At 38.0% G+C, this 18,327-nt stretch overlaps 1 protein-coding gene across 3 annotated transcripts; it reads left to right on the top strand.

The window, feature by feature from the left end:
• The first annotated feature begins 102 nt into the window (after positions 1–102).
• Positions 103–17,520, top strand: kiaa0930. Of its 3 annotated transcripts, none has more exons than XM_055022023.1 (11): positions 103–262; positions 1,005–1,578; positions 8,717–8,865; positions 12,122–12,226; positions 12,648–12,725; positions 12,800–12,901; positions 13,060–13,200; positions 13,441–13,629; positions 14,382–14,541; positions 14,666–14,821; positions 15,707–17,520. In XM_055022023.1, the coding sequence occupies exons 2-11, from the start codon at positions 1,434–1,436 to the stop codon at positions 15,745–15,747; spliced, it is 1,266 nt and encodes a 421-aa protein (XP_054877998.1). In that variant the 5' UTR covers positions 103–262; positions 1,005–1,433; the 3' UTR covers positions 15,748–17,520. The 3 variants fall into 3 exon arrangements, with proteins under 3 accessions (XP_054877998.1, XP_054877997.1, XP_054878000.1); XM_055022022.1 differs by lacking the exon at positions 103–262 and adding an exon at positions 281–526; XM_055022025.1 differs by lacking the exon at positions 103–262 and adding an exon at positions 307–323.
• The last annotated feature ends 807 nt before the right edge of the window (positions 17,521–18,327 follow it).

The raw sequence follows: 18,327 nt of genomic DNA, 5'->3' as shown, positions 1-18,327 counted from the left end.
AACTTTCAGTGAGTGAAATTGTCTACAAACTGCTTTGATAATACATATATAGTCCAGATTTACCTTCTCCAGTCCGGAGACCGTTTCACATGACGTCATCTTTTGTCTGGAAAATTAGGGGTGCGCTTGTTTAAACCGGGACACTTGAGCCTGCGGAGAGGTGCAGTTCAGGGGGGCGGAGCTTGAGGTGGTGTAACGTTGAAAATTGTCAATAGTCAGATTCTGACTTCGTTCCCAACGGATGTATGTTAACAGGATCCAGGTAACTAACATCAGCTTCACCGGGTGTTAACCGTTGTTCTAACGGCAGGAGAAGCAAAACGGTTAACGACTTAAGTTTACCTTTGGTGCTGTTTGAATGTGACCCTTTAATTAGCTGCTTATTACTGTATATTTTATAAAGAGAATTACCCCGTGTGAAACAGAACTTTACTTAGTCCAAATGATTTCAGCTGACTTGGCTCCTTTGTACGTCAACGTGGCCGCCATTTTGGAGATGGAAACACGAGCCACTTGCACTACTCAGGTGACCAATATTGCAAAAAAGGATTAACAAAGTTAACAACAAAATATGTTTGTTTTCGTTCAGTTAAGTAGAAGTACTTTGTTTTGTTTTATTTTATTTTACTTTTAGTGTTAATTGTTTGCAATAATTAAAAGTGCTGTCTAAATCAAAAGTGTCTTATGTCTTCGGACACTTAAAAAATCTGTTATTTCTCTCTCTTGTAACAGTTTACCAAAAGAACAATCATCAATTTGACTCTAAATTCTAATTCATTGCATTTTAATTTATTATGCTTTCACACACTTTTTTGTCACAGAAGTTTGATTTTGAAAAGTCGTGGATTAAAATTACACATTAAATTTATGTAATTTTCTCTATTAAATAACTAACATTTTCAAACGTCCTTTTCCCTCTATAGCATTTAGTATATATTAAACTGCATCCTTTAGTCGTTCAGGGATTTTATACAAGTTCGTTTCTTTATTTTTATTTTATTCAGGCGGACCCAACCTTCAATGTCCCTGGATTTAAGGAGTAACAGAATTGTCTGCGACACCTCTGCGTGCTCTTGGTTCAGTTTGCGTTTCTGTGCCTTTTAGCTGCCCTGTCTCTTTAAGGCCTTCATGTTACCGGAAGTGCGAGGGGTGTTTCCAGCTGATCTGAATGACAGAAGTAGCAGGATCTCCCTAACACACCGAGCTGTCTGTCTGCTGTTGTTCTCGGCCGCCGCAGCACAGCGCACCGCTCCTGACCTACAGCGGCCTCTTGGCGCCAAGATTACAATCCAATCCGGAGTAAATTTGAAGGAGAACCGGGGGATATCCCGGTGTCCCCCTTTTTCTGGTCCTCCTTGTAGCCGTTAGTTAGCTGCCGTGAACCGGTACCGTGGGCTGCTTTTAGCCCGGACTGTCATGATCCCAGCTCGGAGATGGCGTCCTTCCCCGGTTTGTGTAAGGCTGTCGGGCCCGCGGAGGAGGAGAACGGAGAGCTGGACGGCTCCCTGCAGCAGATGCTGAAGGCCATCGCCGACGAGAGGAACCGACTCAACAGCCGACAGGAGATCAGCGGACTCGGTGAGTCTGATCCTCCGTGGACCTGACGCTATTTGTGCTATCTGCGTGCCTGCCACTTTATATCCGATTTGTCCTGATTTATTTCTGGAATAGGACAACCAATCAGAATTAACGTAAACCTTCTAATCGCTTTATATGTGCCACTATTTGTTGTTCCGTTTATCTTCGTCCAGCTTTGTTTCCAACTTTCTGCCCTCAGTCTTGGTATGCAGGGCCTTACCAATGATTTTAAGAGACTTCAACCATGGGCCCCATTTTTTTTAAAGTGAGAATATCCTTTTATTGTCCATCAGTGTGTATATTATGCATGTGCAGCAAAGTGACAAGCAAACGAAAGGTCAAATTTATTATTAAAGTATACAAAACAAGATACTGTAAAGTAAGGCTGATTAAAAATGCCAGTAAAACTGAGTAGAATAACTTAAAACATGTACCAGACCACCAACAACAGAGGTCTGGCTTGTTCATTTGACAAAACAGCAGAATTAAGTGATTTTATTTATTTATTTTTAATCAAAGCACAAATACTGAATTTCTTACATTGAACAGAATGAAAACAGGGCAGAGTTTATCTCAGCTGGTAAAAAGATGGAGGCACCCAGAACAACTGATCGTTTCCCAAAGAAAGACAACTTTAAGTGACGTAAAGATTCATGTTTTTCCATTTTATGCAATAAAAAGTAAATTTGCTTTAGTAATGAAGATAAATACAATGTTAGCAACTTTTTATTTAGAGTGAGAAGAAGCTTTCATATGTTTTTACATAAATTTAAACTACAGTATTATCTCATCTGCTAGTTTTGTTGGGAGTTTTTTACTTCTCAGTTTACATTCAGATAAAACACATTTAAAAATAAATCTTTCCTTAAAATATTCATGTATCCAAACATGAAAAGCAAAATGTCAACATTCAACTGAAAGTTTGCTGTTTGAATTCTACAATATCCACTGATCAGACATACAGATGCTGACTTTGCTTAAATTCAACATAACTGTTTTAAACTGGTCTGGGTGGAAAATCTTGTGGTTTGTTCCTGTTTATTTTGTAGCTGAAGTTCTTCTGCTCTGCTGGTTTTCAGGTCCTTGGTAAAAGAGGAACCTTCACAGATTGAAACATTGCCCTACTTTGAAAAAAGAACTATAGTGAGACACTGAAGTACAGAAGTACTTGCGGGAAAAGTATAAGTTATTTCAGAATGAGTGTTTTATAGAGTCATTTGCAGCAACACATAAATATATGAAGAGATTTTCCTGTGAGCGATATGATAGAAATTTGATCTGCAGAATTAGAACCATATTGCAAATAAACCTCAGGGTTCAGTGTCAAAATTTTATTATAGGACTCAACATTAAACCCAGAGAACAATGACATAAGGCAGAGTTATTACTACACCAGATGTTTACTCAATAACATTTTTTTATAATGTTATTGATTATATTTTCTAATATAATGTTTTAAAAAACACTCCAGATTTATTTTAACAAACTAAATTTAAGCTACCAGCCAAAATGAGATACTGAATTCATACATTACTGACTTATTAACAGTTTAGGAAAAAGTCTCTGGGAGGTTCATAACACATGAACACAGTTTAAATGTTAAATTATATTTCTGTTTTTGTGTTAATTAATGATCTAATAATTGAAAGAGGCAAATGTAATGTTAAAACTATGAGAAATAATTGGAAAACTTTGCCAGGTAACTGTAACTTTTCGAGGAAGTTTGGGCTTCCTCTAAATTTTTAAGTTTTTTTTTTTTGGGAGACGTCACACAAAACGAAGAAGCTGAAAGGGTCAAAGGCCACATTTCTGAAGAATCAGTTCAAACAGCAGCTCAAACAACAACAGGAGAAATTATTATTAACAAATTCAGTTAATTTGGGAATAATCAGACTCTGTGGGTTTCAATTCAGCTCCAAAAAAGTTTGCTTTTTTTCTTTCTAAATGAAACAGTAATTCACTGATGTACTGATAGAATAAAATTGAGTTGACAAAACAAGATTTTATTAAATCAATCCAACAGATTTCTGTTTTTGTTGATTTTCTGCATACTTGCTACATGAGAAGTAATAAAATAACATCATTAAAAGCCAGGATTGTAAATGAAAATCTGTATTTTGTAACAAAAACCTTTTTATCTGCTGCTTTACTTATTAGCCACCTTCATGAAGAACATGTATGTAGAGTCTCAGTATGTCTTTTTAGGCTTGTGGAAACTGTTTGCAGCAACTAAACTGTCCTGTTAGAGTGAATTGATCCAATCATCCTGAATTCACACAAACACTCCCCAACTGATGGAGAAGTGTCAGCTGTGCAGTTTGTTGGGTGTTTCTGCCCCGTTTTATCGGCCCTGAAGCAGACAGTCGGTGTTGTTCGTTTGCTGTGATGCATAAATCAATAGAGCTCTGTTTGAAAAGCAATGACTTCATCACAGTTCGCCGCGCTGCCGCTGCAGGAAAAACACTTGCAGCTACTGAATCCCTCCATAAATTCATGCGCTCGTTTCTTTGCCAAGCAGTATTTTAACTTTTACAAAGTATTGAGAATTTTTGAACAAGCTGCCATTTTTGCTCCACCACAAACCGTAGATGTGAAAATTTATTCATTTTTTCTTCTTTTTTTTTTCTCTGTAAGTAGTTAAAAAAACAAAATATTTAAACAAGCTGCAGTAAAAAAGTCTAAGGTCTGAAAATCTTCCAAATTTATATTGTGTTGCAGAAAAGAGAGTTTAAAAGAAACCCAAACATTTCTTTTAAAATGTTAACTGTAACTCTTTTAAAGTGTCGACTGTGTTTAATCAGTCATTTTCAGTAAATGAGCCAGCATAGTTCAAGAGTGAAGTGTTTGTTTGAAAGGCTTTTTAAATAATTTCTATTTTTACAAACAGGCATTCAATGCTTTTACTGCTAAATGTTTAAATATTACTATAGAGTTAGAGCACAGCATCCATAGAACCTCATCGCAGTGCGGTTAATTTATAAATGGCGTAATAATAACCCGACCCTCTCTGCTGTGCTGTAACTAAGTTCTTTAAGCTCCGCCCACCAGAGGAAACTAGATTATTGTTGCCAATCATTGAAGCCAGTTTAGTTTCTGTTGGCCATTATTGTTAGTTTTAATGTGAAATACTAAGAAACAACCTGTATTCATTTTGGCTTCACTTTATTCCATCCTAGCCTGATTTGTAAAAACAAAAACAATGAAATTCTTCCCAAATTAAGATGTTTTTTTTTGTATCAAGCCAAGTGGCAGCATGAAGACCAGATGCCTCCATCTATCTCTAAAACCTGCTAAAATAAAAACAGTCTTCTCACTGAAGGTGGAAAAAAAATGTCCTTTTCATTTCTGGGGCTGGAAAATGAAATGGACTAGACCAGAAGTAAATCCATTTATTTAGGCTCCATTTTGGCTAGAAGGTGGAGTTATAATTTATAGGGGAGTAAAGGTGGAGTGGGCTAGTTAAAGTATTGTAGTTGAAGCAGATTTGAGCCTGAAAAGCAGAACTTTAGTACTTGAGGAAGTGAGCATCTGGTGTGTTCTCTTGTCCTTGGATGCTCCTCTGCAGGCTGCTGACTCAGCACTCTTTAAGCAAATTACCAACAGTGACTCAGGTCTTTACTCATATCACACAGTGGCAGCACAGTCACAAATATCATTTTCATAGGCAGTAATAATTTTGTTCTTTAGTTTCCATGTTTAGCGTCTTAGCATAAAATCTCCAACCATTAAATCACCGATATTTCAAACAGAAGGTGACCAATCAGTGCAGTTACTTCAGCATCTCTCAATGTTGATTTAAAGGCTTTGTTGGATTACTAGGTGAACTTTACTGGTGTTATCTATCAGTAAAGTTTCCACTGTTAATGTCACAACACATTTTATTTTCTCACATTTTAAATCCCACCTTCAACTGGTTGAAACCTGAAGCAGAAATGTAGAGCTGCCTGTCAATGGTTGGGCTTTTCATAAACCCTCTCAGATAAATACTGACATCAGCTTGTTGTTCCCTGACGGAGGGAATAAATCACATTAGACGTTCGCTCGTCTGCGTCTGTACAGTAAAAATAGCTGATTGCTCTGCGACTCGAATGATAAATCCTGCTGAATATTTAACCAGGTGCAGAGAGTCAGGCTGGCTGAGCTTCTGCAGAAATGTTAATGTTTTCTGTGACACAGCTGGTTCACATTGGGGCAGGTTTGACCCCAGCAGGAAATTATCTGTTTCCTGTTTGTGCTCAGGTCTGCAGCTACTTCAAAACCCGGGATGCACCGATCTACTTTATTGCTTCCGATAGATATCTTGTATCAATATAATGCAGAAAAACTGCTGAACTGACTTAAAACAGTTATCTTTTATTTAAATGCAGACATAAATTTGCATTTTATGTCTCAGCTTTTTGCAACAAACATCTGAGCTCCACTAAAGCTGTTAAGCAGGAAAGCCTGCAACTGCGATTCAGCTGCAGGAATCAGAAAATGTTTCAGGAAAACCTTTAAGATTCATCAGAAACCTTCAGCTCTGCCTCGCCTCGCGTTTCCTCCCGTCGGGTTTTAGGAACCAGGGCGTCTGCCGTCAAGTTTCTGGGTCACATCATACAAACGAACAGGAGCAGCAAGAAAACACTCGACTTGTCTGGCATGTTTGAGCCAAACGGACGGACTGGGAATGTGGATTCATTCCTGCAGAGAGAAACTGACCTGCTTTGGAAATGACAGCATGTCATCAAAAACATAAGGAGAGCACAAGATAAACCCGGAGGCTCCGTCACATGACAAACGGGTCACACACATTAGTCAGGGAGGTCAAGTGATACACACTTCGACTTTCCTCGTCTACAGAGACAATGTGGAGACTAATGGTTCAGTAACTGGTGCTCTAGTGGTCACCAGGACTGAGCAATAAATCAATTTTATCAATTTGTCAAATTTTTGGAAAATCTGAATTTTTTTTTCTGTTCTTCTTTGGTTTCAATCCAAATAACACAAGAGCAAAGTATTAATATTACCAGAATAAAGTCAGAATATTAGAAGACTGAATTAATAATTTTATGAGAACTCCAACATGCACAAAAAAAGCAAAACAAATAAGATGAGGCATATTGAGCATCTTGTGAAGCTGCACTTTTGTATTGGTTTTACAAATGAGGAAATTTTTAAACTTTTAAAACATGAATCAAATTATCAGTAGCAGGAGTATAAAATGTCTGAATCTGTTTCAAAGAATCAAACTGAGCAGCTCATATCAGATCCTCATGACTGGAAGATTTTTTTCATTCAAATGTTTTTCTCATAGTTTTAAAATGTCCTTCTGGTGAAATTATGTTTTTTTTTCTTGCTAATATTATGATTGCATGCTTGTAATTAAACAAATGTATTAATCACACAAATCACAGAAGTTGTGATAGAAATTACAAGTGATAGAAAGTGGAAAAATAAGAAAAAATAAAAAAATAAAAAATTTAATCTGGTTTGGAAAACCAGATCAAATTTTACTCATGATCCATATGACCCCACAGTTTTTGGAGGATTCAGATCACTTTCCCGGCCATGTGACGCTGCGCCTGGTTTCATCACAGCTGAAGTATTTTTAAAGCGGGATGAGCAGCTATAAATAGATCAGGAGTCGTAAGAACAGCAGCACTCAGACGAAAACCAAACTTTGATCACATCTTTGGTTGACTTTTGATTCCAAACTTCTGTTCAAATCTGACTGGAGAGCTAAAATAAAACGGGTTTGAGCTTCATGAAGGTTTATCATGAACCAAGAAGGTCCAGGAAGCGGTGCCGCCTTCCTGGTTCTTCCTGTGTGGTTTAGCAGCAGCTCTTGGTGACCCGATCACGTCGTCATAGATAATGAGATTAATCCCAACGCGCCTCGGTTAGGCTCTACTCATCACTTTGCTGTTTGATTTCAAATTAAAAACTGAAGCTCTGCTGTGATTGGATCAGGGTTTGATCGGTTCAGTTTTCACAACAAGGAGTTTTGATTACGAATTGGATCATTAAATATGCAGACATCGTAATCCAGATTATGTTTCTGAAGCTTCATCTGGTCATGAGATCTGGATCGTCTCCACTGCTTTTCTGGAGCAACAGGAGTCCAAATCAGACATGTGATCATGGTGGCGCCCTCTAGAGGTTTTCCAGGCATTGTGAGAAAACTACAGTCAGTTCCTCGTGTAATTCTCTTACATTTGTTTTCTTTCATCCTTTTTTCATCTTTATTTTTTTTCTCTTTTTTGTTCTGTACTTATTTTTCACCTGCAGGCCGTTCATCAGTTTATAACAATACTGAATAATACAAAGTAATTTAAGAAAAAGTACAAACTATACATTGTAAGTTAAAACATGCAATTTTGTGTGAGGAATAAATTAGAATACATCCAAGTTTACGTCAACTTAAAATGACTAAAATCACGCAGACAAGATGAGAACAATGTTTCACAAATGTTGGAAAAACGTCAAACTGTATTTTTACATTATAAAAACCATTTGTTTATATTAAATGTTACGTAATTTTACGGTAGAAGATCCTGTTTTCTGTCCACTCCGTACATATTTTCCTGAACGTGTTTTTAAACTTTACAGGTTTCATTTCTAATAAAACTTCTTTAAATTTGTTACTATTGATAAAAATAACTCAAAGAAAAAGAAAATCAGTTTAAAGCTTTTGCTGCGAAGAAAACCAGATTATTTTCCTCTTTTGTCCCCAACTACTCATACTTTCTTTAATAAAAGTACAAATGTGTGTGACTGATCAGGTTTAGTGATGAGCGCCGTTAACATCTTAACCTCCTGCCTCCTAGCAGCTGTTGCCAGGTAACCAGACAGGTGCCTCTGAAAGGTGATGAGCATCCTGTGGCGATGAAGGGCAGACGGTCATCGTCTGAAACACAAAACGTGGCTGTTATTTCTGACGCCTTTAACCTTACATCTATTGATGCCCAGCTGTTTTTCAAAATAAAAGCATCAACGGGTGCTTTTATTGTAACTGAGCTGTAGGTGAATAATAATGGCTTAAATATTAAAAAAAAAAAAAACATCCTGGGAATAAAAATGACTCTTTTAGGCGATAAAACCTGCCGTTTTGTACTATCTGTCTGTCTTTGCCCTCCTGACATCCATTTTCTGTCTCCAGGCTGTTTTAAAGATGACCGCATCGTTTTCTGGACCTGGATGTTCTCCACCTACTTCATGGAGAAGTGGGCGCCGCGGCAGGACGACATGCTGTTCTATGTCCGCAGGAAGCCTGCATATGTCGGCGCAGACAACGGCGAGGCCAAAAAGGTGAAAAACAATCCGACATTCTAGATTTCTACTGGTGTTTTTATCAGTTTCCTCTTAAATGCTCTGATTCTTTAACTCATGATGTCCAGGACAGAAAATATCTGAATGCTGTCAGATATTATCAGTGGTTGCTAGAAGGCAAAAGTGGTATTATTTCAAGGACATAATTTCAGTTTTTAATTCATTACATATGAAATGTTTAATTGGCTCTCATGATTCCAGCAGAAGGAATAAAAATCTTTACTTTGTGAAGCTCACAGCTACAGGAATATGATAATTGTTACACTATTAAATCATCAAAACCGTCATAAAACAAAATGCAGTAGTTCTGGTTGAAGCAAAATGAACTGAAATTTCTGTTCATTCAACATTAGACCAGGATGATTATAAAACACACAAACATATCTAGCATGTTTTTTTATTGTGGCATACATGTGTATCATTTTGTAGAGAAACTATGCTTCACTTTAGTTCATTTTTAGATGAAAATACATAATATATAAAAGAATAAGTGCAGCTACCAAAATCTTACCTCCTTCCATTTAATGCAGTATTTAAGTCCTTTTCTTTCAGGTTATAAATTATTATTTACATCTTGACTTCCATCATATTTTCTGCATCACTCTCCTCCCTTTGACTGAATCTAATCACCACAGCAGAAAATAGTCTGGGTTTTCATTCAGCAGCAGATTGAATCTATATTTGCCATTTCAGGCCATCAGCGGCCATCATTTCCATCCGCAGGTCAGACCTCTCAAAGGCCAGATGTAATAACACGGATTGAGGCGAAGGGCACGGCAGCAGCCATCGGTTCTCTGATCAGGGAGGCTTCGTCCAGCCTGCACTGCTGATCTTAGTGGGATCGTTTCCCAAAACAAAAACCAGAATCTCCTGATCTGTAGGCGGATTCTCTGCAGCAGAAGAGAGAAATGAAACAAGGACAGAGAAATCCTGAACAAATGAGCAAAGTGAGAGTAAATATTTTATTGTTAATTTAATCAGTTTTTATCCAAACAATTTACCGTTATAAAAACTTCAACAAAACATCTAAATACATAAACTAATGAAGGACTGGAATATCAGTCATAATTTATTTAAATATTAATTACTTTTCATTTCAGAGTTTCAATCTCTGTGTTTGTTTATTTTCATCATATTTATATTTAACATCTCTCCAAACTCGAAGTGTCTGTGAAAGCGTTGTCCTTTTTCTCTTTTTATAATTACATTTGGAGAGCGCCGACTCCGTCTGCCGTTTGTAGTTTGTCCCACGTGCCCCTCCATCTCCGGTTGCCATGGCTACTGCCTCCGAGTCCAGCTCAGCGCACCAGTTTTCCTCCTCTTCAGACAGAGGAAAGGCCGACTGCGAATGCAGCCGCGTCACGTCTTTAAAACTGGGCCGAACCTTCAGAACGTTTCCTCTGGATTCGCCCGCCGCTTTATTCATTCAGGTCCGATTTAAACGTGACGGTTCTCCTGAACCAAGCGGAGGAAATACCTGAAAGAGAGTTTAGCAAAACGTTATTGTTCCTGGACTCAAGGTGTATTTGAAAGATGCTTTCAAATAAAATCAATGTATAATTAAAAACAACATTTAATATTTGGATGTGAATTTATGAGTTGCAATACCATTTCATTTCCCTTTGGGATGAAAAAAGTATATTTAAATTTGAAAACCTGACAATTGTCACGAGGGACATCAAAATGCTACATTTAGAATAGCGCATGCGCCGCAGCCATATTAGTTTGTAGTGGTAAAGCAAATGTAGCAAACGAGTCAAATCCTATTATGATACCAACAAAACACTTTTGGGTTGGTGTATGTCGGTGTGTCTTAAGATGTGACTGTGACCACATGAAGAGATTATTTTTAATTCTATTTTCTAAACAGGAAAACCGAGAAATGTCAGCGCTGGAAAAGTAGAACAGTGTATTAGGGTCATTGTAAATAAGGGGGTCGGGAGGTAATTTCCCACAAAAACTCAGAAATTATAAGATAAATTTCAGAAATGTTCAAGAAAAAAACTAAGAAATTTTGAACTCCACATATGGAAAATTTCTGAATTTTCAAACTCAGATATTTTCTTTGTTTTTTTTCTATAAAATTCTCCCTTTTTCTATCTATAATGACACTACCTTATGTAATCAAGAGAGGTTTAGTGTATATGTGATCTCAACATTTTACCAGTGGAAAGGGGCCAACAATTGATTTTCCAGATCCAATACCAGCGACTTCAACGTGCATTTACATTGTATTATTCTGGCTTTGCCCCGATGTTTCTGTCCTGGTTAGATTCCTGAACCGAGACAGATCACATGCTCGTCTAGCAGGAAATCCTCCAACCACATGATCTGGTTTTTCCAGTCATCACCTTAATCATTGTTAACTTTAACCGTAAATTAAAACTTTCACTTTTGAGTAGTCTTTCTGTTCCAGCATTTCCAGGTTCATCAACCTTCTCTCTGCTTTCATCATCCTCATTTTAATTAATCTCTTATCAGTTTTACCAGCAGAGGAAAGCAAGTCAGAGTTCTTATCAACCTTTAACCTGGAGCAGCTGATCGTGCATATCATAATTAGTATGTATTTAATTTTCCTGAAGCTTTTAGGTTTTTGACAATAAGTAAATTATGTCACTTGCATCCTTTACAGTACAACTGGCTCAGTATTTGGTTTCACTAAATGTTAAAATGTTTTAAGGAGGTTTTAAAGTTTCTGCTACTTCTTTCAGAGAGTTTTATGTTTAATTTGGCCTTTAAAAATATCAGTAAAAGAGTTGAACTTTCCATGACAGTCGCATGAAGAGTTTCTGGGATGAGTTTAGTATTTGACATCCAAATACTAAATGAAGATCGGCGCCTCTCTCTTCGCTTCCCTTTAGGAAACATGAACCTCAGTCTGTCAAAATTCATTTTTAAAGTTTTTTCACCAACAACAACACAGAGATTTTATCATCGACTAGTTGTCTTGTTTCCTCCGTGAAGCTTTTTCATCCCATCAGCTCTGCACACACAAACGGGCGTCGCCATAGCGACCATTCTGGCTCTCTAAAAGGTCTGTGAGCGATTCCTGGCATTTGGAGACCTGGGATCTCCCTGAAGAGCATCTGACAGGAAGGAAACACAAAAGCATGAAACGTCTCACACCTGGGGAGCCAAAGAAAGGATTAGAAGCAATTAAACATTAAATACTCTTTAGTTTAGTTATCAGATTCTACAACAAGGAAAATCTGACAACAGCGTTTTGTGTTTTTAGGTGGAGGTGGAAGTCTACAGGAGAGACTCCAAGAAGCTTCCAGGTCTTGGTGACCCAGACATCGACTGGGAGGAGAGCGTCTACCTAAATCTGATCCTCCAGAAGGTAAATCTGCTGAATTCTCAGCCAATAGGGCGACACAAAGAGACAATGGATCCAGACAAAATGGAAGTCTGTCTTCAGTCCACGCCTCCTGGTTTTTGGCTTTTTAAACCCTTTTCATTCAAATTAGAGCTTATATTTGCTGAGATGTTTCTGGTTTTCCTTCTTTGTTTGCTCATTTTCCAGCTTTGATGTTTCAAACATCAGAGCTGAAGTTTGTACGTTTTAAACAGCTTTTGGGGTGATTTTTATCCTTATTAAAAGCTGCAGAAATGAACGAATCAAACCATAATTTGCCTCATAAACGCTCAACCTGCAGTAGAGATAATCTTGGAGATTTTAGCAAACAAAATAGATGAACAGTATTTCATGAACGTCTCACCGTTTCGACACTAAATAACTTGAGTTCTTCATTTTCCCCCAGCTGGACTATGTGGTAACGTGTGCCGTCTGCACGCGCTCAGACGCCGGAGACATCCACATCCACAAGAAGAAATGTCAGGTAGGTAATCAGCGCCACCACCAGGAAGTTGCCTTGACTTTGTTTCTCTCATCTTTTCCAACGTTCTCCTCCAGGAGGTTTTCGCCTCTCCCAGTAAACACGCCATGGACATCAAAGGAGAGGAGTCCAAGATGAGCTACCCCAACATCTTCTTCATGATCGACAACTTTGAAGAGGTAGTGACGCCTCTCTGATCCTAAAACCAGCAATTTGACCTCTGACCTTTTCACTCTATTTAGTTCTAAGCTCCTTATTTAACGACCTTTTCTGCTGGAGGAGTCAGAAATCCATTGTTTTGATGTTCTGGATTGAGCTCTCCTCTCCGCCTGTGTAGGTGTTCAGAGATATGACTGTGGGTGAAGGCGAGATGGTGTGTGTGGAGCTGGTGGCGAGCGATAAGAGCAACACTTTCCAGGGCGTCATCTTCCAGGGATCCATCCGCTACGAGGCGCTCAGGAAGGTTTACGACAACCGGGTCAGAACCAAAACACTCTGCTAAAACATGCATGTAGCTGCAGCAACTTCATGCAAAGTGTCATGTTAAAGGTGACCTATTAAGCTTCTTTGAACAGGCTTAAGTCCATATGCAAATGAAAGTACAAAATTTGCTAAATGTAAGTTTTGCATTATAAGTCTCCTTTAAATGTTTAATTCCAGTACGATAAACTCGGTTGACGTCCTTTGCAGTGTGTTGATGTGTGTATGGTTGTTGCAGGTGAGCGTCGCTGCTAAGATGGCCCAGCGGATGTCCTTTGGCTTCTACAAGTACAACAACATGGAGTTTGTGAGGATGAAGGGGCCACAGGGCAAAGGTCATGCTGAGATGGCTGTCAGCCGGGTGCCGACAGGCGACACGTCTCCCTGCAACACGGAGGAGGACCAGGTGTCCCCGATGCACGAGAGGGTGAGGCTAAAAACCAGCAGGTGGCGCCGCAGGAAGCAGAGAGAAAGTCCAATAGAGCAACAAGAAGCTTTATGATGAAACCAGGTCACCATCCATAATGAATGCAGGCAGAATGAATTATGTATTATTCTACAAACTGATGCTTAAAATCATGTCTGGTTTACAGCCTGAGCTCAAAAGGAAGAGAATCTCTTAAACTAATCACAAACAAAATAATTAATCGTTGTTAATCGATCATTGAGTTAATCACCAACTAATTTAGTTATCAATTAAACGTTACCTAAAATATACAGGGAAAAAAATGTCATTTGGGCCACAAAGCAGTAATTAAGCCAAAAATTTTACAAAAATCTAAACATTTTAGATTTACAATAGAAAACCCTCTTTGTCTGTAAATATGTTCAAATTCTGTAATCAACAGATCAGCTCTGAACTATATTGATGAATGCAGCAGGAAGGCTGAGATTTTATCATGTTTATGTTAAAAGTATTTTTAGCTTCAAATGATCAATAAAGGAATGCTTTACTGCATTTTAGGCGATAAAGTATATTTTCTTATTTAAATAAAATAAATAAAAATGAATACTAAGATGTTTCTAATGTTATAGAATAAGCTGAAGTAATTAAATGTGCCAAATTGATTAAATAATCAGCTGAAATTATGTTGATTTCAGTTTTATTTTTCCTGTATTTCTGCTATTTTTGTTTGTATGTTCTCATCGGCCTCCTGTGATGATCGTGGCTGTTGTCAGGTGACGTCGTTCAGCACGCCTCCGACCCCAGAGAGGAACCGTCCGTCCTTCTTCTCTCCGTCGCTGAGGAGAAAAGTTCCCAGAAACAGGATCGCAGAGATGAAGAAGTCTCACTCCGCCAACGACAGCGAGGAGTTCTTCAGGGAGGAGGACGACGAAGGTGAACTGGTCTCACCGGTTTTTATTTCCTGATGATTTATTCAGACAGATTTCAGCTCTGGTTCTGGTTCTGGGTTAGTAGTTATAGAGCGTTTGCACTGTGACATCACTGACTGTCTCCTCAGATATTCACGCGACCACCAACCTTCGGTCGCGCTCGCTGTCTGGAACCGGCCGCTCACTAGTCGGATCCTGGCTCAAACTGAACCGGGCTGAGGATTACTTCCTACTTTACTCACACCTGACCTACGTCACGCTGCCGCTGCACCGCATCACCACAGGTCAGAGCGCTGCATCACACTGCCACCTGCAGGCGGAGAGCTGCCACAGCAGGAGAAACACACCAGATTCTCTAATTCAAATAAAAACTTATTTCAATCTAAAAAGTGAAACTCTTAGCTTCAGATATTTCTCTGTTTGGAATGAACCTAATTCAGTTTCTAAGATAACTTGTCACAGAAATGTTTTATTTCATTACATAAGGGTAAAACTATCCTGTAACAGATTTACATGATAGTCTGACTATTATGTTTATTAACTTAATAAAATTATTAAGTATAATTTATTCATGACTGAATAGCACACATATTTTATAAGTTATCAGTATGAATAGCAATTAAAATATTGATTTGGTAGTGATTGTCACGTTATGAGTGACATCAGTAGTTTAAAAATGCATCATAAAATAGATATTTGTACATAATTCAAATAATTATAGTGGCAACCACAAAACTCTTCCTTCTCAAGCTGGATGCATTTTTTTGTCTAAATACAGTATTATTATATAAAACATAAACTGAATGGATCAGACAATTTCTTGTCTCTACTCTATGTAGAGACAAGAAATATATATTTGTACATATGATGACATATACATATTTTCTTTTTACTTTTTCACCTATTAAGGAGTATAATATGCATTTTTTTCTTTTGTATACATCAAAATAAAACAGTAGCTAAAAAGTAATTAAATTACTTAGGCTGTCATTGACATATTCATTCATTAAAACTAATTGTTTCTGATATTCACTGGCTTGTAAGATGTTACAAACCAACAAATCTAAGAACTTCTGCCACAAACATTTTCCCTCTGACCAACAGAACCGTGTTCGGCTCTAAAAGCTGAAGTTGTTTCCTGAAAGCTGCTCTTTGTGTTTGTGTGGCAGACATCCTGGAGGTGAGGCAGAAGCCCATCCTGATGACATAACAGAGCTGGATTCCCCCTCAGAGCATCTTTACAAAGTGCCTCCACCATCAGGCCACTGAAACAGCAGCGCCCCCTGGTGGCCGGACGGAGACCTGCAATCAATCGCCAGCTTCACTCAGGAGACGACCGAGGTGCAGAGACGCTCCACAGACAAACCAGCCATTCAGGAAGTGCCTCCTCTTCTGTCCGATGCCCAGCCGAGCCCAACGTTGTCTCCGTGGAAACGGACCATCTGACCTCAGCGTGAACAGGCATTGGCCGAACTCTGACCAGGAGGAAGAGGGAAATGAATGTTTGTTTTTTCTTGTAAATATCTGCTGCTTTACTCACTGAGACGCCTTGACTGAAGGTTGTGCTTTTAAAGACCGTCGTCTGTTGCCGAGCGACGCGTCACACAGCTCCTCTTTTCTAATGTCCTTCACTGCGTTCGGCTGACCGTCCATCATGTGGGATTTTATCGCCACAAACACGAAGCATCTGGGTCAAAATCCAACTTTATCCTGTTAGAACTAATACACGTTTTGCATTTACTCTTTAATCTCATGGGAGTTGTAATAAAGTTGAAAATGTCAAATTGGGAATAAATTCTCAATAAGGAAATTGATTTGTAAAATTGTAACTTTAAGGAAAAATAAATTTTTTGTTCACATTTGGATCACTAAGCAGTCAATAAGCAGGTTGTTCTCTCTTTTTTTACATAAACATTATATAATAAAATACTGTAGCTGTAGTTAAATTTGCAAAATATTATTTCAAAATTCTTGTTTTGACAGTTTGGTCAGATAATTTGTTAAAAATTTAACTTGAATTCTTAATTTGACTTTATTTTGAAAATAATCTTGGTGAAAGATAATTTTGATATTTTTCATATTTTTATTTGTTCACTAAGATGACTTATTGCTTTTTTAATGAAGTTAAATATATGTGGATTTATTTCAAGCAACTGAAATGTCACAACTAAAAAAAACTTTCAGTTAAAGCAAATATTTTAACTTCAACATGACAAACATGTTTGCTTTTATTCTCAGTCTCTTGACTTTACACAAAACTGACTTCAGTTCCAAACTTGAATTTCAATGAAAACTAACAGATTTTAAAGGGAAAACTGTAGAACTGAACGGTTTGTAAATGTAAAATAAGTGAATTAATTTTCTCCTAGTGCTCCTGAAGCCTTAAATCTGTGTGTAACTTTCTTCTCTTTTCACTCTGTTCACATTTGAACATTTTCCCTCCAAGCCACTGCACAGAGGCTTTACGCTCTTCTCACCTGTCCACTGGAAACTTCACAGATTCTGTGCTAAAAAATGTTTTGACTTCATGCTTTATTTTTTACCTGTTCAGCAGGTAACCAGTTAACTCACCCGTCAGCTGTTATCGATCAGATTTGTCTGTACTTTTCATTGATCAAAGTTTGCTTTTCATCAGTGTTGTGTGTAAGTTGTAAAGTTTTTCCTCGGTCCAGGAGATCCAGGCTCGTCTCTTCAGTGTCATTGATGATGTAGTTGGTGGAGCTGCCAGCTGAATGTATCCTTGCCGATCAGAAGCAAAGACTGCTTTAACCCAGAGACGTATGACTGAGGACACGGTTTGCACTGTAAAACGCTTTTAGGGCCTTTTGGAAGCTGTTGAGATGTTGTGTTGACGTGTTCGTACATCACAGCTTTTGTACACAGTTATTGTGCATGTTGGCGGTCGTCTTCTTCTGTTGCTCACTTTACAAACTCTACATTTTCCTGTATTTATTTATTGGAATACACATTAGCAGAAAAAATATTTTGTCTCTTTTGACTCTAATTACCTCTGCTTTTACTTCACTTTGACCACCCGTTGTGACCACGCCCCCTCAGGAAGTCTCCCGTTCTTCTCCTATGTAAACAGACGCGGCGTGTTTTGTGTTTATGTCGCAGTTCTGACGTCATGCCGTCCTCTCCGTACTTCATGCTTTAGCTACAGAAGAAAACGGCTTCGACACCCGCTGCTGCTGCTGCTGCTGCTGCTGCTGCTGCTGCTGCTGGCGGGTCACGGTGGGCTGAGCCTTTATATCAGGACTAAAAGCCTGTAAACCCACCTGCTCAACAACAGTTCAGTAATAATAAAGCAAAAATACATTTTAAATATCAGGATGAAAAAAATACAATCCACTGGTTTTCTTATTGGATAACTGTTGCTCTGAGTTTCAGACCAGAAAATTAAATTTAATTTAGCTTGATTTTTTTTAAACTGCATTTCCTTTAACTGCAAATCATTTTGCTTTCTGATTATTCATCGGATTTTTAATAGAGGCTCATTCTGGTGATTTTTTACTTAAGCCGTTTTTGAATAACATTAAAAGTAAATTTGTTGACCAATAAATAACTGGACAGTCGAAGGTACCTAAAAGGAGATTGTTTCTATTCAGGTGAAACTAAAATTGCCACTAGAAGATTTCTGTGTAAAACATATTTACAAACAAAGGATTGTATTATTAGTTTATATGCAAAATGGTTAAATATTTAGTTCACTTTTAACTTTAATTACTCCTCTGACAGTGAGTACTTCAGTTAACAATTAATCGATTACTAGTTGATGCTTACTTCAATA

Source organism: Poeciliopsis prolifica, unplaced genomic scaffold (assembly GCF_027474105.1).
Source record: "Poeciliopsis prolifica strain line A6 unplaced genomic scaffold, Auburn_PproV2 SCAFFOLD081, whole genome shotgun sequence".
NCBI classification, from domain to species: Eukaryota; Metazoa; Chordata; class Actinopteri; order Cyprinodontiformes; family Poeciliidae; genus Poeciliopsis; species Poeciliopsis prolifica.
Note: the sequence above shows the minus strand (reverse complement) of the source record. Positions and strands in the feature narration are given on the sequence as shown.

Coding starts and splice junctions, on each gene's coding strand:
- kiaa0930 (XM_055022023.1), top strand. CDS start 1,434: ATGGCGTCCTTCCCCGGTTTGTGTAAGGCTGTCGGGCCCGCGGAGGAG. Junction 8,866..12,121: donor ACAACGGCGAGGCCAAAAAG/GTGAAAAACAAT, acceptor TTGTGTTTTTAG/GTGGAGGTGGAAGTCTACAG. Junction 14,822..15,706: donor GCTGCACCGCATCACCACAG/GTCAGAGCGCTG, acceptor TTTGTGTGGCAG/ACATCCTGGAGGTGAGGCAG.